Source organism: Strigops habroptila, chromosome 11 (genome assembly GCF_004027225.2).
Source record: "Strigops habroptila isolate Jane chromosome 11, bStrHab1.2.pri, whole genome shotgun sequence".
Taxonomy (NCBI): Eukaryota; Metazoa; Chordata; class Aves; order Psittaciformes; family Psittacidae; genus Strigops; species Strigops habroptila.
In genome coordinates, this window is record NC_046360.1 from 35,790,147 (window position 1) to 35,817,052 (window position 26,906).

A 26,906-nucleotide genomic window follows, 5' to 3' on the forward strand; every position below is an offset into this window, starting at 1 on the left:
CGCATGCTCTAGGGGCGGGGCTTCGGGGGACTCAACCAATGAGCGGTGGGCGGGGCGGGGCGGCGGGGGTCTCGGCCAATCAGCGGCGACGGAGGTGCCACCGCCAAGATGGAGCCGGTGGCGCTGGTGGCGCCGGTGACGGCGCTGGAGTTCGCGGGGGACGCGCTGCTGGCGGGTGAGCACCGGGACCGGGACGGGGACCGGGCGGGAGGCGGCGGGCCCGGCGGCGGCTGACGCGGTGTCCCGCAGGCACGGGCCCGGAGGTGGTGGCGTTCCGGCTGAGCGGCGGCGGGACGGCGGCGGCGCGGCGGAACGTGCTGCGTGAGGCCAGCGTGCTGGGGCTGCGGGCGGAGCGCGGCCCCGGGGCGGCGGCGGGGCGGGTGGCGGCGTTCGGCGGGCGCTGGCTGGCGGTGCTGGAGGTGCGGGACGGCGGGGAGCGGCTGGCGGTGTGCGGCGGCGGCGCGGCGCGGGAGCTGCGGGCGCGGGTGTGGGAGGCGCGGTGGGTCCCGGGCGGGCGGCTGGCGCTGGTGCTGGGCTGCGGGGCCGTGGCGCTGTACGAGTGGCGGGGCGGCGGGTGCTGGCTGCGGCGGGCGAGCTGCGGCGGGGCCGGGGCGCTGCGCTGCGCCGTGCTGGCGGGGACGGGCTGGACGCGGCTGGCGCTGGCGGCCGGGACGGCGATGGGGACCGTGGTGGTGTGGCGGGTGGCGGCGGCCGAGGTCCCGCAGCTGCGGCTGTGCGGGCACTGTGGCGCGGTGCTTGCGCTCTGCTACTCGGCGCCGCGAGGGCTGCTCGCTTCTGCCTCCGAGGACCGCAGCGTGCGGCTCTGGGCTGTGGGTGACCTGAGCGGTGGGGATGGGGCCGGGGACGGCTCCTGCCTGCTCGTGTGCTACGGGCACGGGGCGCGGGTGGCCGCCGTGGCGCTGCGGGGACCGTGCCCGGTCAGCGCCGGTGAGGATGGCGCCTGCCTGGAGTGGGACGGCGGCGGCGGCGTGCGGCGGGACCGGCGCGGGCACCGCGGGGCTCTGCGCGCCCTGGCCCTGCGTCCCGCCGGCGGCTGCCTCGCCACGGGCGGCGACGACGGCGGCGTCCGGCTCTGGCGGCCCCGGCGGGCGGCCGCGGCCCCGGTGGCGGCGCTGGGGGCTCCGCTGCGGCCGCGGTCCGTGCTGCTGGCGGGGCCGCGGCGGGTGCTGGCGCTGGGCGAGGCGGGCGGGCTCGTGGTCTACGAGGCGGCGGCGAGGCGCTGGGCTCCGGTGCTGCCCCCCGCCGCCGGCGGGCCCCGCGCGGTGCTGGCGGCCGCCCCGCTGCCCGACGGGGAGGACACGCTCTGCGCCCTGGCCGGTAGCGACGGGCGCCTCCTGCTCTTCGCCCTGAGCCACCCCGGGGACACCACCGAGCTGAGACTGTTCGAGGGGGCCGTGCACGGGCTGGGCTGGGCCCCCCGCCCCGGGCTGCCCCCTGGTGCCGCCTCCCTGCTGGCCTCTGGGCCCGACGGGGAGATGCTGTGGCTGGATGTCACCCACCGGCCTGGGCGGGCGCCCCAGGTGCAGGTCATGGGACGGTACCTGCTGCCACTCTGCAAGCAGCGCTGGCATACCTGTGCGGCATTCCTGCCCCAGGGACGGCTCCTGCTCTGCGGGGACCGCCGGGGGTCCCTCCTCCTCTTCCCGTGCAGCAGCTCCTCAGGACAGGCTGTGGAAAGCACCAGCATCGCCAATGGCAGCACCGACCCAGTTGGTGAGGACAGCAGCAGTGAGCCGGACCTGTCTTGCTTGTCACACAAAGAGGCTCTTCCCCTCGAGGCCCCGCTGTCAGTGCTCTTCGGGCTCCACGGGAAGACCGGGGTTACCTCAGTGACCTGCCACGGGGGCTACATTTACAGCACGGGCCGGGACGGGGTATACCGGCAGCTGCGGGTGCAGGACCAGCGGCTGGAGGTGCTGCGGAAGCACAGGCCCTGCAAAGGGCTGCAGTGGATCGAGGAGCTGCGCTTCACCACGGATGGAGACCTGCTGGTGCTGGGCTTTCACGCTGACAACTTCGTGGTGTGGAGCAGCCGGACAGGCGAGAACCTCCACTGCATCCCCTGCGGCGGCGGGCACCGCTCCTGGAGCTACTGCAGCAGCGCCGAGGCCGAGGTCTTTGCCTTCATCAAGTGTGGGGACGTGCTGCTGTACCAGCGCGGGGCCGAGCCCTGCGAGCAGCGGGTGCTGCTGCCGTCGCTGCACGGGCGGGAGATCGCCTGCGTGCGGCGCCTCGGTGCGGTGGCCGTGCCCGGCCGTGCCGCCGTTAACGTCTTCGTCACGGGCAGTGAGGACACCACGGCCTGTGTGCTGGTGCTCAGTGAGCGCTCCCGTGCCGCCGTGCCCCTCGCCCGCCTCAGTGACCATGTGTCTAGTGTGAGGGCGCTGGCGCTGGCCGGCCCCGCGGGACCCGGTGATGAGGGCTTTGGTGATGAGGGTTTGTCCACCCTGCTCTTCTCCGCGGGTGGCCGGGCGCAGATCGAGTGCTACCGGCTGCTGTGTGCCGCGGACCCGGCCTCCGAGGGCGCTGTGGGCTGCCAGGTCATCCACGTGGCTTCCCACCGGCTGGACGAGCACTGGGAGCGGAAGAAGAACAGGCACAAGCTCGTCAAGATGGACCCGGAGACAAGGTGATGCTCAGGAGCTGCTCGAGGCGGGGTTAGTGGTGACCATGGTCTGGGAGGGTGCTGGGAATGGTGCTGGGATACCTGCTCTGTGCAGCTGCGGGCTCAGCTGGGGCAGAAGGATGTGGTGTGGCTTCATGTGCTCATCCCTGGTGTCCTGTGTCCAGGGGCTGATCCCTGAGGGGCTTCAGGAGTTAGGGAAGGGCTCGATCTTTCCTTGTGCATTATCCGAGTGCTCGGAGCTGTGCTGGGCTCGGGCTGCTCTGCTGGGCGTCCCCCTACCCTAGGCCACAGGCGTCACCGAGGTGGTGTTGAGCATCGTGTGTTTGCTGCAGGTACATGTCCCTCTCGGTCGTACCTGGGACCAGCACCGAGCAGACGCCGACTCCCTGGAAGTTCCTGGCTGCCGCCTGCAGCGACGGATCAGTCCGGTGAGGAGCTGTCACAAAGGAGAGCAGAGCTAGGGCTGAGAGAAGAGCTCCGCAGGGGAGGCTGCTGCCATGGACGTGGCCGGCTCTGAGCCAGCAGCAGGATGGCGCACGGTGGGCAGTGGAGGCAGAGGTGCCGGGAGCCCCCTTCTCGCACATCCAACTGTCCTCTGTTCCATCGCAGGGTCTTTGGGCTGCTGGAGGCCGCCCGGAAGCTGGTGCTGGTGGCGGAGTCGTTTCACCACCAGCGCTGCGTGCTGAAGGTGGAGGCGTTCCTGCACACGCGGGCAGGAGGGGAGAGGTGAGCCCCAACACTGTGCTGCAGCCCGTGGGGCTCTGGGGAGAAGTGTTGGTCCTCGCAGGGATGGCAGCGGGAAGGGTGAAATCAGCCTGTTGGGGCTGTTCTGCTTCCCCAGATCACGGTGGGGACCCTCGGGGCTGTGGCCAGAGGCTCCCCAACACCTCCCTTCCAGGAGGCATCTCCTGTGCAGTGCAGCCACTGACGGCGGCGTCGCCTTCTGGGACATCACCAGCCCTGTCGCAGACGCAGTGGATGCTCTGCACCAAGCAGAGGGAGAGATGCAGCCCCTGGGTGAGTGCAGCGGCCGGTGGCTCTGCTCTGCCACCCGTGGAGACCACGCTCCTGACTGGCCCTGTTTCCCCAGCGCTGGGAGCCCCTCTGCTCACCGTGATGGCCCACAGCTGCGGCGTGAACAGCCTCCACGTCTATGAGACACCGGAGGGACGGTACCTGGTGGCCAGCGGCAGCGACGACGGCTCCATCCACGTCTGCCTGCTGGAGGTGACCCTAGATGGGGACAGCCCCACGGCGAGGACCCGCCTGCACGTCCTGGAGCGGGTGGCCCAGCCCTGTGCCCACGCTGCCCATGTGATGGGGATCCGGGTGCTGCGCCCGGACCTGCTGCTCTCCGCCTCGGTGGACCAGCGCCTGACACTGTGGCAGCGCAGCCCGGCCGGGCTGGGGGAGCTCAGCACAACCTTCTTCCATGTGCCCGACCTGGCCGAGCTGGACTGCTGGGAGGTGGTGGAGGCCGGGGGGGAGCGGTGGCTCTATTGTGTGCTCTGCGGGCAGGGGCTGAACATGCTGCGTGGTACAGTGCACCCTGAGCCCCCTCCACCAGAGCCTCACCAGTAGCAGGGCAAGTGTGGCCCAACCGGTTCCCTGCACTTATTCTGTGCCCATCACCGCAGCCTCTGTCCCAGCCTCCATGCTGATGTGTCCCCTCTTGAGGGCACAGGCGTGCTTGGCTCCTTGGGGACAGCACAGCCACATCTGGGGTGCTCAAGGCTGGTGGTCTTGGGAGAAAGCAGAGGTGACCCCTCCTGAACAAGCTGCAGCTCCCCAGGCAATAAGGGAGTGGGGTCCAGAGCCCACCCTGCCCAGGAGAAGTTCCTCCTCCCCAAGATGTGAGGGACCATATCCAGGCTTTCCAGCCCTGATTCCAGAGAGGAACATGCTCAGGAGGGTGCTGAGCCCTTGGAGCTTGAGGGCAGCAGGAGGCCAAGACCAGGCAATGGTGCAGCTCGTGCTTTCTGGGATAGGGCCCTGTAGGACAGCCCTGATCCTGCAGTGCTGGGGACTGCAGTGACACAAGCAGGGACACTGCTCCTGTGCAGCCCCACATGGAACACGGTGCTCTGTTAGAGTCACACACACACACACACAAGCATTTGTCCAGCAACAAATGTATTGGACCCCAGTGTTGGGGCCTGGCCCAGGGCTCAGTGAGAGCCATGAGCCACAGGAGCTCCCTGCCAGCATGGAGCAACCTTCAATAAACAGCTTGGAGGGAAGCGCAGTCGGTGCCTGGTCCTGCTTCGCCCAGTACACACCAGTCTGGCTTGCAGGGCACTCCAGCATCCTCCCTTCTGCTCCTTGGACATGTTGTGCTGGGTGCACGTAGCCAAACCTCCAAACTGCATGGGCTGCGGCATGTCCTGACCCCTCATCTGACAGTGGGGCAGCCCCTTGCCCTGCCAGGGAGGATGTGCCCTTGTCCTTCCCCTCGTGGTGGGGTGTCCTGCTGCCGGTCACGCTGTGATGTGGCTCAGATCTGGCTGAGGGGCGGGAGGTGCAGCGTTGCCAGCGCGCTGTGGAACACGTCCCGCACCGCTGCCAGCAGCTGGAGACGGGCAAACATCTGCTCAAAGAGGTGGGGGAATGGCTCCTGCGGGGAGGAAGGCAGCGGCTTGGGGCTGGTGGTTGTACTACCCCTCACCGGGCTGCCCTGGAGGCACTGCTGCTTCTCTACCCTGTGTACAGATGCTTGAGGGGCTGGTGCAGGGCTGCATCACGCTGTGGGCACCCTAAACCCTGTTCCCCACAGCAGCAGTGCAGCCCCAGGAAGGGCTGCAGGGCTGGGACACCCAACTTACCCCCAGGACGTGCACCCGGTTGTAGTAGGAGCTGAAATCCATGCTGAGCTGGATCAGGAACTTGCACACCTGCAAGACAGAGCTTCTGCTGGTATGGTGGGGCCTGGCCAGTCTTGGGCCCCAAGCACAGCAGGAGCAGCCCCAGGGGTGCTGCAGTCTCACTTGGCATTGCCCCTGCATTGCTCACCAGTGGGCAGCACCCAGCCAGCAGGTAGCCTTGCCCTGGGCTGTGACTGTTGGAGCAGCACCCATGGGTGCTATGGCATGTGCACTTACTGCCTCTGTGTTGGCTGTGATCCGGATGCCCTTGGTGGGTGCGGGCAGCTGTGCTGCCTGCTGCAGGACTTCAGGGAAGGGCAGGAGATAGTTGAAGAGCAGGAGCCATTCACCCTGGGAAAGGATTGTGTCAGGGAGGGCTGGATCCTGCCAGCCGGCAGCATCCCTCACCCGAGCCACAGGTCCCCACATTCCCCTTCCCAGCACTCACCTCTTCCCGGAGGCAGGAGAAGTTCAGCTCCGAGGGTGGTGGCAGAGGTGGGTACGTGCCTGGAAAGGAGGCAGGAGGCTGCTGCTGTGCCTGGAGAAGCCCCGTGGCTCCAGGCGTGGGGAACAGCCCCGCAGTGGTGCTCACCCCGCTCCACAGCCCGCTGGAAGGTGTCGAAGAGCGTGGCCAGCCGGGCGCAGTTGTACATCACGAAGGCGCCGCTCTTGGTTCCTTTGGTGGAGATGCTGCTGTCCTGCAGGTCCAGTGTGATCTGAGGGCACGGATGAGTCCCAGTCCAGGCTGCTGCGCTGCTCCCACAGCTCCCCTGCCTTGTCCCTGCACAAACCACCGTCCTACCTGGCTGCGGTGCGCAGTGCTCAGCATCTCGAACCTGATGGCAGCCGCTGTGAGGGTATCGATCACCTCAGTCCAGGCCTCATCTGTGGAGAACGGAGGTGGCATCAGCACACATCACCCCATTCCCATTTACCATCACCCCCAGTGCCCCCCTCCTGGGCTATAGGGAGCTCCAGTGGAAGCTGGGGACCACCACGCCAGCCCTCGCCCCCATCTGCAGGTGCTGCTTGGTGCTGTGGCAGGTTACACGCCTTCCCCCAAGCACAGTCAGCACTGGGTGCATCACGGAGGGAAGAGGGAGCACCACACAGAGGCGGAGATGGGGATGGAGCAGCACCCATGCATGGAGCTGCGGTGCTCACCTTGTGCAAGCTCCCCGTACTTCATCACGGAGGCTTCGTACATCTGGCGCTTTCGGAGCCTGGGAGGAAGAGAGACACTCACAAACACAGCTCACCCCGGGGTAGACAGCACCCTGCACCAGTGCGGCACCCAGCTCCTGCTGCTGCCTTTCCTACAGGCAGCACTGAGGGGGACACTGGGATTGGAGCTGAGCACCTCCAGTCCCCTCCAAATAGCTCTGAGGCCACAAAAAGCACTCTAGAGGGACCGCACAGAACTCTCCGTGCTCATCAGTTCAGTCAGTGTGGCTGCCAATAGGGTGGGCAGAGCACAGGCAGCCTTGGCAGCGAGCAACACAGCAGGCACCTTGCTACACACCAACTTACTGGAGATACTGGTCTGCCCCGATGGGTGATGAGGGGTTTGTCACCTTCACTGGCCCACAGACGAGGTATTTCTGAAAGAGAGAGGCCAGGGCAGCAGTCAGAGACTCAGAAGCTCCACCAAAATGCAGTGTTGAATTGGGATAAAACCAGCCCTGTTCCAGCTGTGTCAGCATCATGGAATGGTTTGGACTGGAAAGGACCTTAAGGCTCATCTAGTGCAGGGTCTGAAGGAGGCTGGGTGAGCACAGGGATGCTGGGGGTGACAGTGAGGAGGGTGGGAGGTTCCTCACCTGCAAAGCTGTGTGTGGCCCTGGATCCAGAATCCTCCAGAGCAGATCCAGCTGCTGCTGCTGGAATTCCTCCTCGCAGCTCACCACGTGCACGATGCTGCAGCAGCTCCCCTGGCCTCCAGCCTGCAGCAGAGCACAGCGGAGAGCGCACATGCAATTGCGTGACACGGGAGAACCACATGTGGGAAGCAAGGGGCTGGCCGCACCGCAGGGTTACTCACTGTGCACTGCAGAGCAGCTTGCTGCAGCTCAGCCACGGACCGCAGCTTCCCCTCCGTCACTGGAAGGAGGAAGGATGCTCAGAGCGGGACACGAGGGTTCACCCCACCCCGACATCCCGCACCATCGGGTCTGCCCCGGGCTCAAACCAGACCAAAGGGGAATAAGAGAAGGAGGGAATTCAGATCTAAACCTCCCTCCTCCTTATATTCTATAAGGACAATCAGAAAGCAAGGGAACCGGGCTGTGTGCAGCCCTCCAGCCCCCGCAGTCCCACCGAGCTGCTGCACCGAGGCTCACCCAGAAGCACATCCAGGTTGGGGTCGTACCCCACCAGGCCCTGCTGCTCCGCGAAGCCCTTCAGCCGCACCTTACAGATGACATCCGCCGGCAGCGCGGCTGCGCCCGGCCCCTGCCCGCAGCCTGCGGCACAGGGCGCCCGGCCCAGCGCCCGCTTCAGCGCCGAGACGGCATCGGCGAGGTCGGTGCCGGCGGGGCCCGCGGGCCAGTCCACGCGGAGCTGCCGCAGCACGTCCCGGCGCCCGTCCTCGGCGAGCGCGGGGACCAGGCGGACGCCGACCCTGCGGGAGAGGCAGAGGCGGGCGCTGGCGGCGCGGGGCGGTGCCGCGGGGCGCTGCGGGGCGGGGACCGGCGCTCACCCCTGTGCGCGCAGCAGCTGCGCGAGGTGGTCGGCCAGCAGCAGCGGCCGGAGGTGGCGCGGGGCGGCCGGGCCGCGGAGGGCCGGGCAGTGCAGCACCACGGCGGGGACGGGGACCGGGGTCGGTGCGGGCGCGGGACTCGGCGACAGCAGCAGCCGCCGAAACGCGTCGGGGCGCTGCAACCGCACCTCCAGCCCCGCCGGCACCTGCTGCGCACCCCGCACCGCCAGCACACCCGCGCCGCACAGCGACGTCACGCGCGCCACGGCGTCCGCGGGCACCTATTGGGCGAGAGGGCGACGCGTCATTCCCCTGCTCGCATGTGGCCACGCCCCCCTCCCCGCCGCTGCGTGCGTGCGTACGTCCGTACCTGCCCGTCCGGGAAGGCGGCGCGGAGCGCGGCCCGCGGCGCCAGGAAGTCGCGGTGCCGCAGGTTGCGGGCGCTGCTCTCCTTCACCCAGAGCGCGGCGGGGCGCCCCAGCGCCTCCCGCAGCGCCCGCAGCGTGGCCGCTACCCCGGGCCGGTCCTCGCCCGCCTCCATTACAAACCGCGCCGGTACTTCCGCCTCGCTCGGCCGGAAGTGGCATAACCGCTCCGTTCACCCCTCCCCTGGCTGTCACTGGCGGGCGCCATGTTGAGCGCGGCGCTGCCCGGCGGCCATCTTGGGTGCGGGTGGGTTGGACTCAGCACGGCGGCCATCTTGGGGGGAGCGGGCGCTGGGGACCGCCATGATGAGTGTGGCGGGCAGCGCGGCGGCGCCGCCATGATGAGTGTGGCGGGCCGCAGCCCCGCACAGCCCCGGCCCTGCCTCACCGCAGTACGGCCCGAGGCGGCTCCCGAGGGGGCGATCACCGGCAGGGCTGGGGACCGGGGCGGCTCCTGCCCGTGCCCAGGCGCGCAGCTGTGGGCAGGTGGCTGTGGATGGACCGCAGGGTGCGAGGCGTCCATTCCGCCTCCCCGCCATGCGCCCCGCAGGGGTGTGACGGGGCATTCGAGGAGCACCAGCACTCGCAGCCTGCCGCCACAGCCGGGCTCTGCGCGGCGCAGGGCGGTGACGAGCGGCTCCGGGCGCACGGAGCTGCCCTCCCGCCCCGCATGTTCGCCAAGCTCATCAGCCCCGGCAGGAAGGAGGTGGAAGCGATTAGATCGCGCCATCGCGGTGTTGATGACATCTGCAGAGCTGAGCCCCCCCCCCCCCCCCCCGGGGCTGCAGTCGAAGCCAGCTCCGAGCAGGGCACACGGGCAGTGGCCCTGGCACAGCCCCAGCCCCGTGCCACCGCCGGGGAGCGGGTATCCAGGAAGCACCGAACCCGCTGGGGAGCCGAGACCTCCCTCCTGCCCTTCCCTTCCTGCCCTCCCCATGAGGCCGGGGGGGGCCGCAGGGCCCAAACCGGTTCCTCCAGGGCTTGTGTGCACGGGGGGGGGGACACCCCATGGCGAGGGCAGATCCCGGCAGTGGCTGCATGGGCTCTGCTGGGAACACGGCAGCAGCTCGTTATGGGGCACGGCCGTGTCCGTCCCCCCCCCCCCGGTGGGGCCGTGCCGTGGAGGGGTGCTCCCTGCACCACCCACAGCCAAGAGGTGATCTGAGAATCGCTGCTCACACCAGACCAACTGCTGACTGTCCGCAGGGCAGGAGCCACCCGGGACCCCTGCCCGGCCGGCCGGGGGGGGGACACAGTGGGAGCATGGTCAGACCTTGCATTACTGCTCAAGCGGGATCCAGGCTGCATCCATCCCCATCCCAAGGGATGGGGGTCCCACAGGCAGCACATATGAAGCCCAGCAGCACCGGGGGGGGGGGGGGGGTGGGGGGGCTCTCGGAGGTGCCGAAAGAGCTTTGGACAGACACGACATCCCCGATGGCTCTGTGGCTGCCCGCTCAGCGGGAGTGATCGTGTCATTCCAAAGCCGTCTCTCTGCGGGGGACATCCCTGCTGGCACCGGAGGGGGGGCTGCAGGGAGCCAGGGAGAGCCATGGGGGTGGCAGCACCTCACGGGGTGGCCACATTACACTGTGGGTTAGTCCCCAGGAAGCGAGCTGCTGTATTTGGCCATCAGGGGTATAGGACCATGGGAGACACCGGTTGATCCCGGTTCCTATAGCGGGGTCGGAGTGGGGCGAGCGGCTCCGGTGTGGGGCAGCAGGCTGTGGGGCGAGGCAGGGGCGGCAGCGCGGGTAACGAAACCCCAGGGCAGCTGGGCACAGCGGGGACAGCTGCTTTTGGGATTCCGTTGCCCGCGCCGGCACCGCAGAGAGACGGATACGGGGTCCACAACCACGGCACCCCGACCGTGGGTCCAGGAGGGGAGAGAGGGCGACTTACCGCCAGGAACCGGAGCTGCCCGGCAGCCGCGGCCGGGCCGGTTGTGGCTGTGGGTTGTGCCTCGGGCCGGGTGCCAAGGGGAGGGCGGCACGGCCGAGCCAAAAGGAAACTTGCTCGGAACAAAGCTCCGGTGGGGCCGGAGCATCTGGTGCCAGCCCGGAGAACCCGCCGACGGGGCCCGGAAACACGAGATGGCCCCGAGGGAGGGCAGCGGCACCTGCGCGGCCCTCGGACACCCGCCATGGGGAAGCGAAACCGTGTGGGGAACCCCGCGGCTCCACGTGGTGCTCACGACCGGGGACGCTGCCGTTGGCCGAGGGTGCCCGTCCGGGGGGTGTGGGGCTCCCCGACGCCTCCCCACCGCGGCGGCGGGAACGGTCCCATCGCCGACGCCGGGAGCTTCCCGGTGCCCGCTGCGGTGCCGGCGCTCTGGCTGGCCCCGGGAGCGTGGCGCAGGGTGCGGGACGTGGGTCCCCAGCCCCGGGGCACCCCCCAGATCCCCGCCACCGAGCGCGGCACAGAGGAAGCGGGGCCAGCAGCCTGCGGAGCTCGGGCAGCGGAGGCACGGCGGCGGCTCGGGGGGGCAGCGGGGAGTTGTGCCGAGCCCCGGTCCCGCTCCCTCCCGCCGCCCGGGCCCGGCCGCTCCGCGGGGTGTCGGGGACCCGGCACCGGGAGCCGCGCCGCTCCCCTCTCACCTCCGGTACAGCAGCCCGGGACAGTCCGCGGCCCTCCCGCCGGCGGTGAGCGGGACCCCCCGCGGTGCCCCCGCCACCCGCCCCGCCGCCGCCGCTTTCGGTTTCGCTCCGCCGCCGGCCCCGGGCGCACCAGGTCGGGGCGGTCCCGGCCGCGGTCGCGATCCCGGTCCCGGGGGAGGGCGGTGTTGAGATATTTGTGTGTCCCTCCCCCGGCGGGGGGGGGGTGGCAGCCCCGGGGGGTGGCCCCGGCCCCGCTCCCGCCCCCGGTGCCGCTGTCGCTGTCCCAGCCCGGCCAGCGGGACCGGCGGCGGCCGCCAGGGGGCGCGCCGAGGGGGCGGGACGGCTTCTCCCCGGTTCCGGTGGCGGCGCGGCCATGGCGGTGGCGCTGGCGGCGCGGCGGCTGCTGGGCCCCGCGGGGCGGCGGGCGGCGGGCGGGTACGGCACCGGCACCGCGGCCACGGCTGCACCCCCGGGGCTGGGTCGGGGCGTCGCGGTGGGGCCCCAGCGGCGGTGGAACGTGCGGCTACCGGGGGGTGGCTGAGGGGTGACCCTAGGGTGTCTATGGGGTGCCCTTGGGGCTCTGTGTGGGGCTGGCCATGGGTCACACATACCCGAGACACCCGCCGTCCCCGCAGGGTGCCGCACCGGGCTCACCGCCTCACCCCATCGGACGATGAGCTCTACCAGCGGACGCGGCTGACGGTGCTGGAGCCGGAGTCCCCCAACATCATGTTCATCGAGGGCTACAGCAACCGCGGGTTCACCATCAGCGGGAACGTGGTGGTGGGGCCCTGCGCCGTCCTGCCCCGCACCATCCTCCAGTGGAACGTGAGTGCCCGGCGGTGGGGCCGGGGCCGCGGGTGGGTGCCCCGGGGCTCTGCCCCGCTCAGTGCTCCCCGTGTCCCCGCAGGTCGGCTCCTACAGGGACATCTCGCACGAGAGTCTGTCGCTGTTCCGGCTGCTGGAGCCCCGTATCGGTACGTGGGACACCCAGAGCCGTGTGCTGCCAGAGCCCGGCCCCAGATGGCTTCCTGAGCCGTGCCCTCGGGGCCAGCACAGCTCTGCCCCCAGCTCACCCGCAGGGCCCTGGTGGTGCTCTGGGTGATGGAGCTGCTCTGTGGAACCCTTCTGCTCTGCAGCAGCGGCAGGAGGGGTGCAGCAAAACAGGCTCCCCCCTCCTTTAGCCTCTGTGGGAACTGTTGGTCCCGGTGGGAACGGCAGGTCTGAGGCAGCCCGAGCGCAGCCCATTGCCTGTGGTCGTGTCCTGTTTGCAGAGATCCTGGTGCTGGGCACAGGGGACAGGGTGGAGCGGCTCTCTCCCGCCATGCTGAAGCAGATGCGGGAGTGCGGGATCGCTGTGGAGGTGCAGGACACGGTAAGGAGGGCGCAGGGGGAGCACCCCAGCGAAGGGGAGGCTGGTGGCCATGGGAGGTCGCGTGCCCTGTGGGGAAGTGAGGGCTGCGGCCTCATTCCCTTTTCCATTTCACAGCCAAACGCCTGCGCAACCTTCAACTTCCTCACGAGTGAGAAGCGCATGGTGGCTGCTGGGCTCATCCCTCCGCGCGGCACCTCCATGGGCACGTCGGGCGCTGCAGCTCTGCCCTTGCCTGCCTGAAGCCCCCCGAGCACCACTGGAGAAACGCTTCGGTCTGAGCTGTCGGAGCTGCTGGCTGGAGGTGGCTGCACGCAGGAGGGCTGTGCAGTGCATGGACTTGGCTCTGCCCTAAACCCCGGGTTCTCACCCTCCTTGCCCAGCCTGGGGCACGGCAGGAGGCACGAGCAGCGCACCCACAGCCCCGCTGTGCCCGCTGCCAAGGCACCGAGAAGCCGTTGCCCCAGGGCAGGGTGGAGGTGCTGGGGTGAGCTGCACGCTCCGGGGCACGTCTTGGGCTCCGCAAGCTAAATACACGTTAATTGGGCACATAAAGCAGTTGTGTGGTGGTTCATGTGCTGTGCATTCACTCCCTGGGCACTGTGTGGCAACCAGGGCACGGCCAGCACCGGTCACACATGGCCACCTCTGCATGTGACTGCAGCCCCCAGCCCCGGGGTGGCTTTGCTTAATGAGTGAGCTGTGCTAATGAACATTTGACATGATTCTGTTGTAACTGAAGGTTTTAGCAGGTGTAAATCTAATCTGACATGACTGTGCTGCGGAGTGGTTTCTTTCAGTCAGCAACGTTAGAGACACAAAACATTGATAGTGAACAGGTATTCTTCAGCAGAAGTGACATCTGCATGTGTTATATAGAACACATATATGGGGGGGTGTTTCCTATATAATATTATTGTTAGTAACAGTAATAATAATAATGACTATTATTGGGAAGTGGGGACAGCATGGGATGTTTAGGGGGAAGAAACAAAGGGCAGGAGAAAGGTGGATTGGTGAGGACCAAGCATGTGAAAATACACACCCAAGGGCCTGGTGCATGTAGGTGGCTGCAGCACGTGTGGGTACGTGTGCATGTACCTGCACAAGCACTGACGTGTTTATCACCGCTGCAGCTGCCCAGGGCACAGGGTCCTGCATGTGCCTGTTGCTGCCAGCCCTGTCAAACCCATTTGCTCTCTTGCCCAGCAGCCACTTTGTGTTCTGCTCCCAGGAGGGGTTTTTAAACCCCGCACTGCATTATCCACGCAGCGCCGTCCCCTCCTCATTCCCCCCTTGCACACGCACAGTGTCCCTTTGGGGGGCTCCTCAGAGGGTGCAGGCAGCAAAGGAGAGCGCCAAGGGAGGAGGGGGCAGCACAGAAGGGAAAGGGGCTCGGGGCTGACACCCACTGCACAGCTTTTTCTCTTTTATTGTAAAACACGGCCAACCCGTGCAGGGCTCCAGGCCCAGCCCGGGGTCACGGCTCCCGGGCAGGGGACGGGCCCTCCGGGGTGGATGAAGCAGCCAAAGGGACACGGGGAGCTCCCGGCAGCCCGCAGAGCGCTGGCGCTGCTGCAGCAGGAGCAGCTCCCTCGCGGGGGGCGCAGGGCTGAGTGGCTTGGTGACAGGTACAGACCTTCAGAACAGGCGCTTCTCATACCTGCAGCAAAGCAGAGGCCTTTTACTGACCCACCTCAGCCGGGGCAAGGACAAAGGCACAGCCTGGGAACAGCTCCTGGCCTGCCAGCCCATGGAAGAGCCCCTGCCAGAAGCACTTACGAGTGGAGGCCGTGCACCCCTCCTTCCACCTGGGCAGACGTCGTCCTCTTCTCAAACTTCAGCTCTCCCGAGTACATCATGGCTCTGAGGGGGAAGGACACTGCTCATGTGCCAGCCAGAGCCCAGGGAACGCAGTGCCCTGGCACATGTTCAGCTGGAGCAGCTGCGACAAGGGACACTGGTTCTTCCAGTTGTAACTTGAATGGTCTTTGCTGTGCTAAGAGCCAGGCAGAGGGAGGTAACCCCAACCTTTCCAGCCCAAGAGACCACGCTCCTGCAGCCCTGGGGCTGGCAAATCTATCACACAGTGCCACTGGACATGAGGGAAGAAGGCTACAGCGAGGGCAGGCCACAGGACCCCAAACAGCAGCACTGTGACCTAACCAGAGCACAGCGAGGGGAAGCACTCACCGGACTTGGGTCAGGCTCTTGGCACCAATATCCTGGCAGGAATGCTGGATCCCAGCAATCAGGTATGGAATGAACTTGTGGATAGAGCCCTTGTCCTGCACCGCGCCGGAGACCCCCTGGGCCACTTTGATTTTGTCTGTCTCACTGGATGGGAGCACAAACCAAGGATGTTTGTGAAGTGGAGAAGCTCCAAAAGCTCGATCTGCTGCCCCAAAGCACCATCTCTTACCTGAAATACCGGTTCTGGCTGCCCAGGTTCTTGTCCATGGCATCCAGTGAGCCCATGCCACGGTATTTCTTCAGCCTAATTCCATCCGAGAAGAAGTACTCGCCTGGGGCCTCCGTGGTGGCAGCCAGGAGGGAGCCCATCATCACTGGCATTAGAGAGCACCAAGAACAGGGTGTCAACAGCAGGAAGGTCGTGGCCACAAAACCCCTGGGTCCCTGGGCACAGCACCCTGCTGGACCCCTCCTGCCCTGAGCCACCTGCAGGTGTATGTCCTCATGCCCAAAATCCAATGCCACATGGAAACTTGTCCTAGGAGACTCCCAACAATGTGCATAGAATCACAGACTGGAATCCCAGACTGGTTTGAGTTGGAAGGGACCTTAAAGCTCATCCAGTCCCAACCCCCTGCCACGGGCAGGGACACCTTCCACTAGAGCAGGTTGCTCCAAGCCCCTGTGTCCAACCTGGCCTTGAACACTGCCAGGGATGGGGCAGCCACAGCTTCTCTGGGCACCCTGTGCCAGCGCCTCAGCACCCTCACAGGGAAGAGCTTCTGCCTCAGAGCTCATCTCAATCTCCCCTCTGGCAGGTTAAAGCCATTCCCCTTGGCCTGTCCCTACAGGCCCTTGTCCAAAGCCCCTCTCCAGGTTTCCTGGAGCCCCTTTAGGCACTGGAGCTGCTCTAAGGTCTCCCCTTCAGGAGCCTTCTCTTCTCCAGGCTGCCCCAGCCCAGCTCTCTCAGCCTGGCTCCAGAGCAGAGCTGCTCCAGCCCTCGCAGCAGCTCCAGGGCCTCCCCTGGGCTCTCTCCAGCAGCTCCACGTCCCCCTCCCACCGCCGTGGCCCCCGCGCCCGGTGCTCTGCTCACCCGTGGAGGCGCCGAGCGCCAGAGCCTTCGCGATGTGCCCGACCGTCTGGATCCCGCCGTCCGCGATGACGGGGACACCGAACCTCCGGGCGTACTCGGACACCTTGTACACCGCGGTGGCCTGGGGACGGCCGCACGCCAGCACTGTGGGCAGGAGAGAGCACGGACAGGGTCAGCTCTCACACAGCACCACGTCCCCTCCCCAGCAGGCCCTTCAGGCTTCCAGCACACACATGCTCCAGCACTCGGGAACGCGCAAATCCCTGGATGCTCCTTCCCTAGGCCGAGTTGCAGGAGACGTGGATGCCCAGGAGGTGCCTGCCGGGACATCCTCATGGCCCCTTGACTCCGAAACACTGCGGGTGACCTGGGGACTGGGGTCTTTGACCCAATGCCTGGGATCAGCTGAGAGCCCCGGCTCATCCTGGTGCACAGCAGACGTGTGGGGAGCTGGGGAAGGAAGCGGAGCAGACTCCAAAAGCCCCTCTCCAGAGCAGCCCTGGCACATGTGCCACCGCTCGCTCCCTCCCAGCAGTGCCAGACCCCATCTCCCTATACCCAGCACTGCATGAAGTGCTTCTTGCATGGCAAGGCAGCTGGCTGGGAGAGAGCTGGTACGTATATATATGTATAGAGATATATAGAGACATCTGCACACACACACAAACACACATGCAGCAGTGGGAAGGGAACTGGGCAGGATGATTCGATGGCTTAGGGGAAATAATTTATGTTCCTGCCCCGCAGGATCCTGTCAGGTTTAGCTGCCCCACGGGAAGGGAGTTGTTAGCTGTGGATTTACCTGCTTTTCCCAGTCAGCACCAGTTAGAGGCTTCCCGTTACGCGAGGGAAAACCAGCACAGGGCACGTCTTTGTCAGCCACAGGCATGCAAGAACACTGAGAGGAGCTTCTCTCAGGGTGACTTCCCTTCCCCACAGTTACTGGAAGCCTTTTCTCTGGTCATGGTTAGTCCAGCACGCCGGGTAAGGTTATGGCCATGCAGGATTAGTGAGCTCCAGGAGAGGTTTAGCCTGCCTGGCACCACGGTGCCCTGGCACAGGTTTGCCAAGGCCGGTGGTTGCTCCGTTCCCAGTGCTCAGCAGCAGCTCTGAGAGAGGGCAGCCAGAGCCCAGAGCGTGAAAAAACTGAGTTTAATGGACCAAAATGCAGCCTTAAGCTAAGGCTCAGCCAGGCAGGGAGAGTCTGCCAGCGGCAACAGGGATGCCCCGAGCCTTAAAGAGCTGGTCTCGCCCGGGTACCGCCACTGCTAAAGCTGCAGAACGCTGCAGGGGAAGAGCTCTGTGGAGAGAAGCACTTGATTTTGGAGCATACAGAGTCCAGGGTCTATGGGATCGTGCCACAGACAGCGCAGGGCCTGCAGAACCTCACAGCAGCAACCACGGAGACCAGCCCTTTAAGGAGCAGCTTGGCCTGGGGCCGCTGGGAGCATCGCAGCGTTCCCAGTGCCCAGCGCCACAGCTTGAGCACAGGCTTCCAAAGCAGGGTTCAGAGCACACACACGCCGAGTGGGCTGGGTGAGGGCTTGTCCTCCTCAGGCTATCTGCAAAGGGCGGCCCTACAACATCATCTGCTAGAGAAAACCTTCTGGGATCTTCAACAGGAACCTCCTTCCCTTCGAGGTGCGTCACAACAAGGAGCAAAGGGGAAAACCCAGGGCTTGGGCAGCATCAGAGAAGTAGGGAGCAGACGACGCTGCACCCTGTGCTGGGCAGGGGGAGAGCTCTTTCTCTCCACAGGTCTGTGGGGAAAGATGTGGTTGTGGTACCCAAGTGCCATGGTACCAACAACAGCTCAGCCCCTCTGTAACCCCAGGGGAGCGAGCTTCAAGTGAAGCTTTGCCAGTAACCGGGGCCAGATCCCGAGCAGGATCACGGACTGCTCAGGGATCACCGCCCAGCGCTGGATCAGCAGGGCCAGGCCCAGCTACGGATGCAGAAGGTGCAGCCAGAAAGCCCCCTCAGGCTCCTATCTGTATTTTGGAGTGGAGGGTGGACAGGCCTGAGCGGCCTCAGCTTTGACAGGTCAGACCCTGCTTTAGGAATTCAGAAAGGCTTCTCAGCTTCCGTTTCAGATTCAAAACCAGTATCCAAAGCCACAAAACCCCAAGTGCATCTACAGCTAAATTATTCTCAAACAAGCAGTAGGGCCATGTGCAGCCAAATCAGGGGCCTGCTTCAAGACACGTAATTAGGGTTGGGAACAGGGCAAGTGACTTACTATAGGTGCCCGTGACAGTAGAAGGGCATTTGGGGCTGTGGGACTTTAGGTCTGGAGGGATCTTTGGAGCAGCTAAACAAAAACAAACACACACATTTTAGAGACAGAAGAACAGCAGCAGAACAAAGGACCCCAGCAGTGACCTGCTACTGGCAGAGCACACGGTGTGGGACAGAGCTGACCCTGCAAACCCTTCCTAGCCCGAGCCAAGCCAGAGGGCCACATCCTGCACAGCACATGCTCACCCTGCCCCAGCAGCCATCCAGTGACCCCCAACCCCAAGAGCCAGAGTTCTTGCCCTAAATGGGACAAAAACCTGAGGAGCTGCGAGTAAGAGCTTTGCAACCGTTGTCTCCTGTGAAGCACCACGTTCTGCCTGTGCCCTGTTCCTACCCCAAACCAGCACCCAACCCCACCTCCAGGGCAGCCGGGAGAGGCACCCTCTGGAGGTGTTCTCCTTGCTGCACAATGGAACATGCCTCAGCGGGTGCCCTGCCTCAGAGCCAGAGCGGGACACGAGTGTCCTGGTTCTGCTCCGGCCATGGAAGCGTCAGCCCAAGGACACCAGAACCTCCCTAGAAAGGTGACCTGACACTGGGACCCCCCCCGCAACCAGCACCCCATGGCAGGCAAAGCAGGACACAGCCGAGGTCCAGGGCTGCTCCATGTGGAATTGGCAGAGCTAAAGCAGTGCCCTCAGCCACCACCTCTTGCTGCCTCCCGTGGCAAGGAGCAGAGCAGAGAGGGGCTGTTCACGGGCTCAGCACCTCGCACCACCTCTCTGCACCTCATCTGCCAGGTTCTACACACAAGGACTGAGCCTGTCCTCAAGGCAGCCCTTCCCCAGGCCCTGGGGACACCCCTCTCTGCCTCTAGCCAAGGGTGACACAGCCCCTGCCGCACACAAGCTTTGGCTAACTGCAGGCAACAGCCCGAAATCCCATCTTGGCCTGGAAATGGCAGAAAGGCATCGAGCCCAGCGGACCCAAGCACCACTCACACTGCTGCGAGAGGGGAAGGGAGCACAGACAGCCCAGTGCACCCACCCCTGGGCACAGGGCTCCAGCAAAGCCCCTCTCCCTGCAGAGCTGCCCAACAGCCCCGTCCCACACCGAGCCACAGCGTGGGCAAAGCCACACGTGCTATAGCTGCTCCGCTCAGCCTCGGTCAGTACTGGGAAATGCCTTTGCTGCTGCTGCCACCCCAAAGGTTTGACCTGGGTGTTGGGAAATCCTGGATGAAGAGGGTGAAAAGAGCTTGCTGCTGGACACTGCCCTTGCAATGGCTTAAATCCATCCCAGCTCTGCTGCTTTTCAGCAGGGAATCCCTATTGAACGGATGTAGGAGACAGCTGATCTCTCTCACCTTCCTGCGTGATGCAGATGGAGCCACTGCCCATCCCGACCCTCAGGGCATCGACCCCCGCGTCGATGAGGTTCTTGGCCTGAGCAGCAGTCACAACTGTGGGGAGCAGAAACTGGTTTGAAGAGAGACAAGCAGCTCTACACGCTGTGACACTGCTCTGCCCTGTGGCTGCAAACACCCCCTGCTCCGGGCACCCGCCTGGGCCAGAGCCAGGCCGGGCTGCCCCCTGCTACCAGGCCTATCTATGAAAGCAGAGTGAGTTTCTGCCCCCAGTTGTCCCTTTATGCTGCTCTGCAACACGCTGACACCCAAAGGCTGAGGTAGCAGAGGTCACCTCATGGTGCCAAGCACCCTTTGGGCCACACCAGGCAGGGAGGGCAGAGCACAGGCTGACGGCAGCACCAGTAACACACCAGCCAGGTAAGGACAAGGGCTGAACTCTGCTGTCGAGAGGCAGGGAAAACTTCCATTAGATATCCACATTAAGCAATATTCATTGTTGTTATCCAAAATTTTAAACTGGAGTGTAAAAAGCTGATGTGGAACAGCTCCAGAGGGCTGTGCACACTGTGCTGTGGGGCATGTTTGCAGCTGGGGCAGCAGCAGGGCTCTGCCCTGTGCCTGCAGTGTTCGTGCTCTGTTCCACAAGGCAGAGGAAACCATTTTAAGCTGACAGGCATTTACCAAGACGAGTGTTTCACTCCCATCCCTGCAGCTCCCTCTGTGGCTAAGAAACAAATGTTATTTAAAGACAAGTCTTAAACACGTGCCTACCGTTTCCTCCAATAACTTGTAGGTTGGGGTATTTCTCCTTAATGTATTTTATCATATTGATCTGGAAGATGGAGTTCCCCTGAGAGGAATCCTGCAACAGAAAGAAAACCAATTTCAAACAGAATTTCTGCAGAAGATTGCAAATACAGCTCTGGAAGAGCCTCAGATGCTCACTGAGATCCTCCAGGTCTCTACTAAGGTGGCTAAGTGGGCAAAATGGTTCCTAAATTGAGCACAGAACCAGAGAAGCTGCTGCCAAGACAATAATGCACCTTCCCTGGGCAGGGCAGTTTATCATAAAGACTTCAGTAATATCGTTCATGTTTAAACCCTGTGGCTTGTGGAGGAGCCAACGAGCAGCACATCTGCTGTGGCTAAGAACCGTGTGGCCCTACCACCAGGACACCATCAGCCCTGTCTCAAACTACAGGCGAAGTGGTGAATGTTCCTTGTGGAATCCAGACCGGCTGTTGGAGGGAGCTGCTGAAACACCAGATGCCAACCCCGAGCACTCAGGCCCTGTGACATCCATCATGCCAGCTCACTGCTGTGTGTTAAACGTGGAGCTGCCCAGCCATGCCCTCGGAGCAAGCCAACAATCAATGGGAAACAATGTGCAAACGCAGGCTGTGATGCTGTGCCTGAAAGCTGTACAGGCCAGGAGGGGAGAGCAGCAGAGCAGCTCTGGCTGCTCCTGAACATCGGGGGTAAAGAGAACACCACAGTAACAAACAGCAAACTGCTGAAGGGAAAATGTAAGAAGCCAAATATTCAGAATTAGTTGGCAATATGAGAGATGGTGGTGACAGACTGCAACATTTGTGGAAGTTCAAGGCGAGGTTAGACAGGGCTTGGAGCAACCTGCTCTAGTGGAAGGTGTCCCTGCCTGTGGCAGGGGGTTGGAACTGGATGAGCTTTAAGGTCCTTTCCAACCCAAACCACTCTGTGATTCTATGATTCAGGGCTTCAATGCATCCTACATACTCCCCTCGAGGTCAGATAAGTTCCCAGGCACGAGGAATCCCTCTTATTTGAGGACTCCAACCTCTCAGGAGACTGAGAGGTCAACAAATTGCCATATTCTAACACAAAAAGGCCTGTAACAAAGACAGTAAGGGCCAAGCTGCTGCCCCATGGCCAGAGAGATCCATTCAACCCGCACCCCCAGGCCAATGTGACACCCAAGGGTGCTCACCAGCACTACAGCATCCACGCCAGCCTGCACCAGGAGGTCCAGCCGATACTTGTCATCTTCGTGTGTCCCGATAGCAGCACCACAGAGCAGCTGCTTCTTGGAGTCCTTCGAAGCCAGAGGGTAATCCCGGTTCTTCTTGAGATCCGTGCGGGCAATTATAGCCACCAGCTCGTCGTCTTCATTAACAATTGGCAGCTTGCCTTGAATCAAACACAGAGCATCACTGCAGCAGGCACACGTCAGCCCTGCGGCACACCAGGAGCACCAGGCAGCAACTGGTACAAGGTGGGGACTCAAAGAGGTGTGTTACCAAATCCTGCTTGGCCACGGGTGGCAGCAACCCTGGGCCAGGTAACAGAGCAAGGGGTTTGCAGGACTGGAGGAGGATTCGGTGTCACTGACCACAGGAAAGGTGCATCTTTTGTCATAATGAAACCCATGACACTGTGCTGAAAGTCAAACTGCTAAACCCTAACAGAGCTGCGCAGGCTAGGATAGAGGATGGAAGGTGTGTGGCTGGACAAGCAGGCGCTCCACAGCCCCGGGGCTGCCAAGAATCCCTCAGCTTCAAGCAGAGCTGAGATGAACGCATGTGGCCTCTGTACCCTGGCACTCTGTCCTCACTCACTGTCCTCTCCTCGTGCTGGAACACAGCCTTCCCATGTTCCATCCGTGCACAGACACGTCCCAAATCACCCACTGCTTCCCCCAGCCCAGCACTTCCACAGCTCTCCCTGGATGCAGAGAGGGATCCTTCATCAGGGACTGTAGCGATAGGACAAGGGGTGATGGGTTTAAACTGAAGTTCAGGGGAAGTTCAGGTTGGATATAAGGAAGTTCTTTACTCTGAGGGTGCTGAGGCACTGGCACAGGGTGCCCAGAGAGGTGATAAATGCTCCATCTCTGGCACTGTTCAAGGCCAAGTTGGACAGAGCAACATGGTCTAAAGTGAGGTGTCCCAGCCCATGGCAAGAGGTTGGAACTGGATGATCTTAAAGTCCTTTCCAACCCAAACCATTCCACGATTCTATGATCACAGACATCCACAGGTACCTTTTTTACTCCTCTGCAGGATTTCATTTGCCTCTTTCAGCATCACACCAGCCGGGGCCACCACCAGATCCTCCCGCTTCGTCATGATCTGGTGGGAGGGAGAAGATAAAAAGTCACAAGAACTCCTTCGCTCTGCTCCAAAAATACCAACCCCCCTGTGCCCACGTGAAACGCTGCCGTGTGCAAGTGCTCTGCAGACAAAGGAGCCCACAGCACAGCAACACGCCTCCAGGAACACAGAGGAACAGCCTCCAACACGCGAGCAGCCCCCGAGCCCATCGGTGCAGTGAAGAGAGGAGATGGCAGAGGGCCTCAGCAAGCCGAGGGAGAGCACCGAGAAGCAAGGGACAACTCTCAGATGACCCTGATCTGGGAGGTCACCCAAAGAGCCCTCCCTTTTAATAGAGCACAGGCAAATAAGGGCTGGAGCCACCGCCACAGTCCCATGCTGCTCTGGCAGAAATGCCACCCCCAAGCTTGTTTTTGGGCAGCGATCCCCAGAGCACAGGCTCTGGAAGGGCTCTGCCCAGAATAACCCACTGCTGCTGCTGCTGCCGGCAAGGTCAGCGGGGCACAGGAGTCACTCCAGTCCAAACAAACACGCTCGCCCTGACAAACAAGCACCAAAACACAGCAGGAGGCAACAGAGCTGGAACATGGGGACAGCTGATGTGATGGGACAAGGGGAATGGCTTTAACCTGCCCGGGGGGAGATTGAGATGAGCTCTGAGGCAGAAGCTCTTCCCTGTGAGGGTGCTGAGGCGCTGGCACAGGGTGCCCAGAGAAGCTGTGGCTGCCCCATCCCTGGCAGTGTTCAAGGCCAGGTTGGACACAGGGGCTTGGAGCAACCTGCTCTAGTGGAAGGTGTCCCTGCCCGTGGCAGGGGGTTGGAGCTGGGTGAGCTTTAAGGTCCCTTCAACACAAACCAGGCTGGGATTCTATGGAAAAAGCTTTCACCACAACAGTGGTCAAAACACTGAAGAGCAGCCCAGTGAGGAAACACAAATCTCCATCCTTGGAGACACAGACACAGCCCCAGGACGTGCCTCAAGCAGGAGAGCTGGAGGTCCCTTCCCACCTGCAGTGTTCTGCCATCACAAAGCTCACATGGGATGTTCTCATCAAAGGCTACTCGAGAAGGCCAAGCAAAGCTAAAAGGGAAGACTCTAACCCTCAAGGAAGGTCGTTTAGTTGCACACAACAAAGAGAAGAGGGAACACTGCAGTTATTTATACCATAAAACCAGACATTTTGCACCAGGACAGAGGTTCACCCTGCCTGCACCCACCCAAAACCCTGTCTGTGACGGAACCCACATTCAGGAAAAGCCTGAGGAATCACAGCCATATCCCACAACACTCCCTGAGCCTGTGGGATCCACGAGCTTCCCGAGCTACATGAGACCTGTGTGTTTGACTGCATAGCAATGAATGGCTGAGCAGGATGAGTGCTGGGCAGTGAGTGGGGAGAGACCTAGATCATTCATTCCCTTGGCTTTGCCTGGTGACAGCAGCAAGCTTCCAACTGCGCAGGGCTGAATGATCCACGGCTGAATGATCCATGCAGAGGATGAGAGGAGATTCTTCTCCTGCTCATCTGAATGGGCCAGCATGGCTTCAAAGGGCCGTGTGCACTTTTATAACCTACTCCTGGTTTAGGATTCTCGTTCCAGGTATTTATAGGCGATTTCAAACCGAAGAGGGATGAGCATGTGATACCAGGTTTGGTCAGCAAGAGCTAAAAATAGCAGTGAGCCAAGAGCAGAGCCTGGGCGAGAGGCACCGGGGGTGTAACCTGACAGTGCTGCAGAGCTACGGTTACACAGCTCGTGTGGCAGGAATCAACACCAGCATCCCAGAGATCACCCTCCTGTACGACGGGACTTTGATGCAGCAGCATTATAAAGGCTAAACTGCCAGCCTCCAAGTTCAAGGGGTTATTTTAAAGAGCAAGATGAGGCATAGAGGTCAGTCCAGTAAAGAAAGATCAGCACTCGGAGGGTAGCTGGGCACAACACAGCTGCTACAGCCTTGGCCAGCACCAACACACGACATGGGATCACAGCAGCAGCCAGGAACACCGGGAATTAGAGAACCAGGGGAGAGCAGCAGCTGTAGAGAGGAAGCTTCCACAACACGGAAACACAACCCCACAGGAGGAGTCGTGCGGGTGCCAACTGCACGGCCACGCTCCTGCATCTGCACTGCAGGAGCCGCAGAGAGAGCGACAATGGGATGCGCTCCCTTGGAATGAGCTGCTCTCCCTTGGAATGAGCTGCTCTCCCTTGGAAAGAGGGTTACAGATGGACCTGCAGAGCTGATGTGGAGCTGCTCCCATGCACTCGCCCTCCTGATCACACCCCACACTGCTGCTGCATCCATCGGGTGCTCACAGGCCCCTCCTCACCTCGCCCAGAGGCAAGTCGTGCTCTGACTCTTTCAGGAAATCGATGTCTCGAGACGAGATGATCCCAACCAGCTTTCCCCCCATCTTCCCGTTGTCCGTGATGGGAATCCCGCAGAATCCGTGCCGAGCTTTTGCTTCAAACACGTCCCGCACTCGGTCGTTGGGGCTCAGCACCACGGGGTCTGTGATGAAGCCTTGCTCGTATTTCTGAAAAGCAGCAGATGCAGCAGCCAGGCCGAGCAGCACCCCCAGGCCAAGGAGAAGCACGTGCCTCGCAAAGGGCTGCAACCACCTCGAATGGCCCCAAACCAGCACCAAAGCTCCCCCAAGTTGCATTTGATGCCCAAGAGTTCCCTCCTTCCTGGAATGATAGGGAATATTCCCCCACCAGCATCCCTGGCTGTGCATGGACAGCACTTAACACACAACCAGAGAGGTTCGTGCCGGCAACCACAGCGTCACCGTGCTCCGAAACACCAACATGTGGCACACTCCGACCCCTTCCTCTCACGGCTCCATCCGCGCACCCAAACCCACGTCCCACCTCACCGGGCGAGCACGGTTTGATGCCGCCGTTTGGCCACTCACCTTCACCTTGCGCACCTCGTTGGCCTGGAACTCGGGGGTGCAGTTGTGGTGGATGAACCCGATCCCCCCGGTGAGCTGGGAACACAAACCGGGCTGTGACCCGCTGCGGAACCCACCCGGCCCCTCACCGCGGGGGGCGATTGAAACGGGTGGTGAGAGCGAAGCCGGGGCGGCTCCAACGCCCCCCCCCCGCCGCGGTTAACGGCGGCAGGCCGCGCCGCACTCACCGCCATGGCGATGGCCATGCCGGCCTCGGTGACCGTGTCCATCGGCGACGACACCAGCGGCGTTTTCAGCGTGATCCGCTTGGTCAGCGCCGAGGTCAGGTCCTGCCGGGGAGGCGGCAGGCGGGTCAGCACCGAGCGCCGTGCCCGGCCCGGCCCGCTCCGCTCCCCCGCCGCGGCCACTCACCACCTGGTCCGCCGTGAAGTCGATGTACCCGGGTAGGATGAGGAAATCACTGCGGGAGACGGGAAACAACGGGACACGCGTCACCGACCGCACCGGGACCCCCCCCAAAACCCCGCGCACCGGGACCCCCCCCCAAAACCCCGCACGCCGGGAGCTCGGACCCCGCACGCCGGGCCTGCTCGCGGTGCCCCTCACTTGTAGGTGAGCCCATCGCCGCAGCTGAAGAGCTGCTGCGCCGTCAGCCCGTCGTCGGGCACGTATCCGGTGCCGCCGCTGATGAGGTAGTCCGCCATGCTGCCCCCCGCCGCCGCCTGCCCGCCCCGGCCGCGCGCGCGCACGCACGCACCGACGGCGGCCGCGAGGGATCGCGCACCGCCCACCCCGAGGGGGAGAGTGAGAGCGCCCGACACAGAGCGGCCCGGCCCAAAGAGAACCAGCGCTGACATCGCCCCCTGTTGTCCTGGAGGAACAGAGGCGCCGGTGACGGGGTGACCGGTATCGGGGTGACCGGTGACGGGGTGACACCCCCCTCCCCGGTACAGCCCCGTTGCTTGGCAAACCACTTAAACACGACCAGAAGCGGGTGGAACACGCGCCCGCGGGGCTCCCTTTGCCCGTGTTCCCTTTGCTGGCACAAGGGTAGGGGCGGACCTTGTGTTGTCAAGAGCCAGCAATGAGGATCCACAACGTTAAGCCAAGAGCGGCAAAACCTCGGTGTGAGCACCGTGAATGCCAACATGAAACCGTCTCCATCTCCTCCCTACAGCAGCGCTAACAGCGCTTGTCACTACACTACAGGGAGCGTCGCAGGGTTTCAAGGCTCGCTCCCTGCCAAGACTGCATTTCACAGTGGTTTTACCCCTTTACACAACTCCTGGCTCGAGTCTCAGCTAAGAGCTGGTTTCACCCATCCAGACCCAGATTTCTCATCGGCTGCAGCTTGCTGGGGCCGGGGAGCTGTAAGAAAAGCTCTGTCCTTTGCCCAAAAT

At 63.3% G+C, this 26,906-nt stretch overlaps 4 protein-coding genes across 10 annotated transcripts; 2 read left to right on the forward strand and 2 right to left on the reverse strand.

The window, feature by feature from the left end:
• The first annotated feature begins 96 nt into the window (after positions 1-96).
• On the forward strand, positions 97-4,889 carry WDR6 (WD repeat domain 6). The gene is made up of 6 exons (XM_030502226.1): positions 97-175; positions 250-2,650; positions 2,980-3,075; positions 3,257-3,373; positions 3,489-3,664; positions 3,738-4,889. The coding sequence occupies exons 1-6, from the start codon at positions 109-111 to the stop codon at positions 4,226-4,228; spliced, it is 3,348 nt and encodes a 1,115-aa protein (XP_030358086.1). The 5' UTR covers positions 97-108; the 3' UTR covers positions 4,229-4,889.
• DALRD3 (DALR anticodon binding domain containing 3) lies at positions 4,764-8,762 on the reverse strand. 2 transcript variants are annotated; one of them, XM_030502401.1, is made up of 13 exons: positions 8,577-8,762; positions 8,207-8,487; positions 7,848-8,128; positions 7,550-7,608; positions 7,329-7,451; positions 7,039-7,109; positions 6,673-6,731; positions 6,311-6,393; positions 6,101-6,224; positions 5,957-6,015; positions 5,746-5,859; positions 5,470-5,538; positions 4,764-5,261 (listed from the first exon to the last, which is right to left on the reverse strand). In XM_030502401.1, the coding sequence occupies exons 1-13, from the start codon at positions 8,745-8,747 to the stop codon at positions 5,142-5,144; spliced, it is 1,614 nt and encodes a 537-aa protein (XP_030358261.1). In that variant the 5' UTR covers positions 8,748-8,762; the 3' UTR covers positions 4,764-5,141. The 2 variants fall into 2 exon arrangements, with proteins under 2 accessions (XP_030358261.1, XP_030358262.1); XM_030502402.1 differs by lacking the exon at positions 5,470-5,538.
• Positions 8,763-8,962: 200 nt separating this feature from the next.
• On the forward strand, positions 8,963-13,375 carry NDUFAF3 (NADH:ubiquinone oxidoreductase complex assembly factor 3). Of its 5 annotated transcripts, none has more exons than XM_030502427.1 (5): positions 8,963-9,337; positions 11,864-12,056; positions 12,139-12,205; positions 12,503-12,603; positions 12,718-13,375. In XM_030502427.1, exons 1-5 carry the CDS (start codon positions 8,970-8,972, stop codon positions 12,841-12,843), a joined length of 855 nt encoding a protein of 284 aa, XP_030358287.1. In that variant the 5' UTR covers positions 8,963-8,969; the 3' UTR covers positions 12,844-13,375. The 5 variants fall into 5 exon arrangements, with proteins under 5 accessions (XP_030358287.1, XP_030358292.1, XP_030358288.1 ...); XM_030502432.1 differs by lacking the exon at positions 8,963-9,337 and adding an exon at positions 9,880-9,897; XM_030502428.1 differs by lacking the exon at positions 8,963-9,337 and adding an exon at positions 10,386-10,852.
• A 627-nt stretch (positions 13,376-14,002) lies between these two features.
• Positions 14,003-26,314, reverse strand: IMPDH2 (inosine monophosphate dehydrogenase 2). Of its 2 annotated transcripts, XM_030502399.1 has the most exons (15): positions 26,113-26,314; positions 25,918-25,966; positions 25,734-25,835; positions 25,507-25,581; positions 24,919-25,125; positions 22,513-22,600; positions 21,460-21,659; positions 20,265-20,355; positions 19,491-19,586; positions 18,126-18,197; positions 15,887-16,030; positions 15,023-15,167; positions 14,794-14,937; positions 14,383-14,466; positions 14,003-14,263 (listed from the first exon to the last, which is right to left on the reverse strand). In XM_030502399.1, the coding sequence occupies exons 1-15, from the start codon at positions 26,208-26,210 to the stop codon at positions 14,242-14,244; spliced, it is 1,617 nt and encodes a 538-aa protein (XP_030358259.1). In that variant the 5' UTR covers positions 26,211-26,314; the 3' UTR covers positions 14,003-14,241. The 2 variants fall into 2 exon arrangements, with proteins under 2 accessions (XP_030358259.1, XP_030358260.1); XM_030502400.1 differs by lacking the exon at positions 18,126-18,197.
• Between the last annotated feature and the right edge of the window lie 592 nt (positions 26,315-26,906).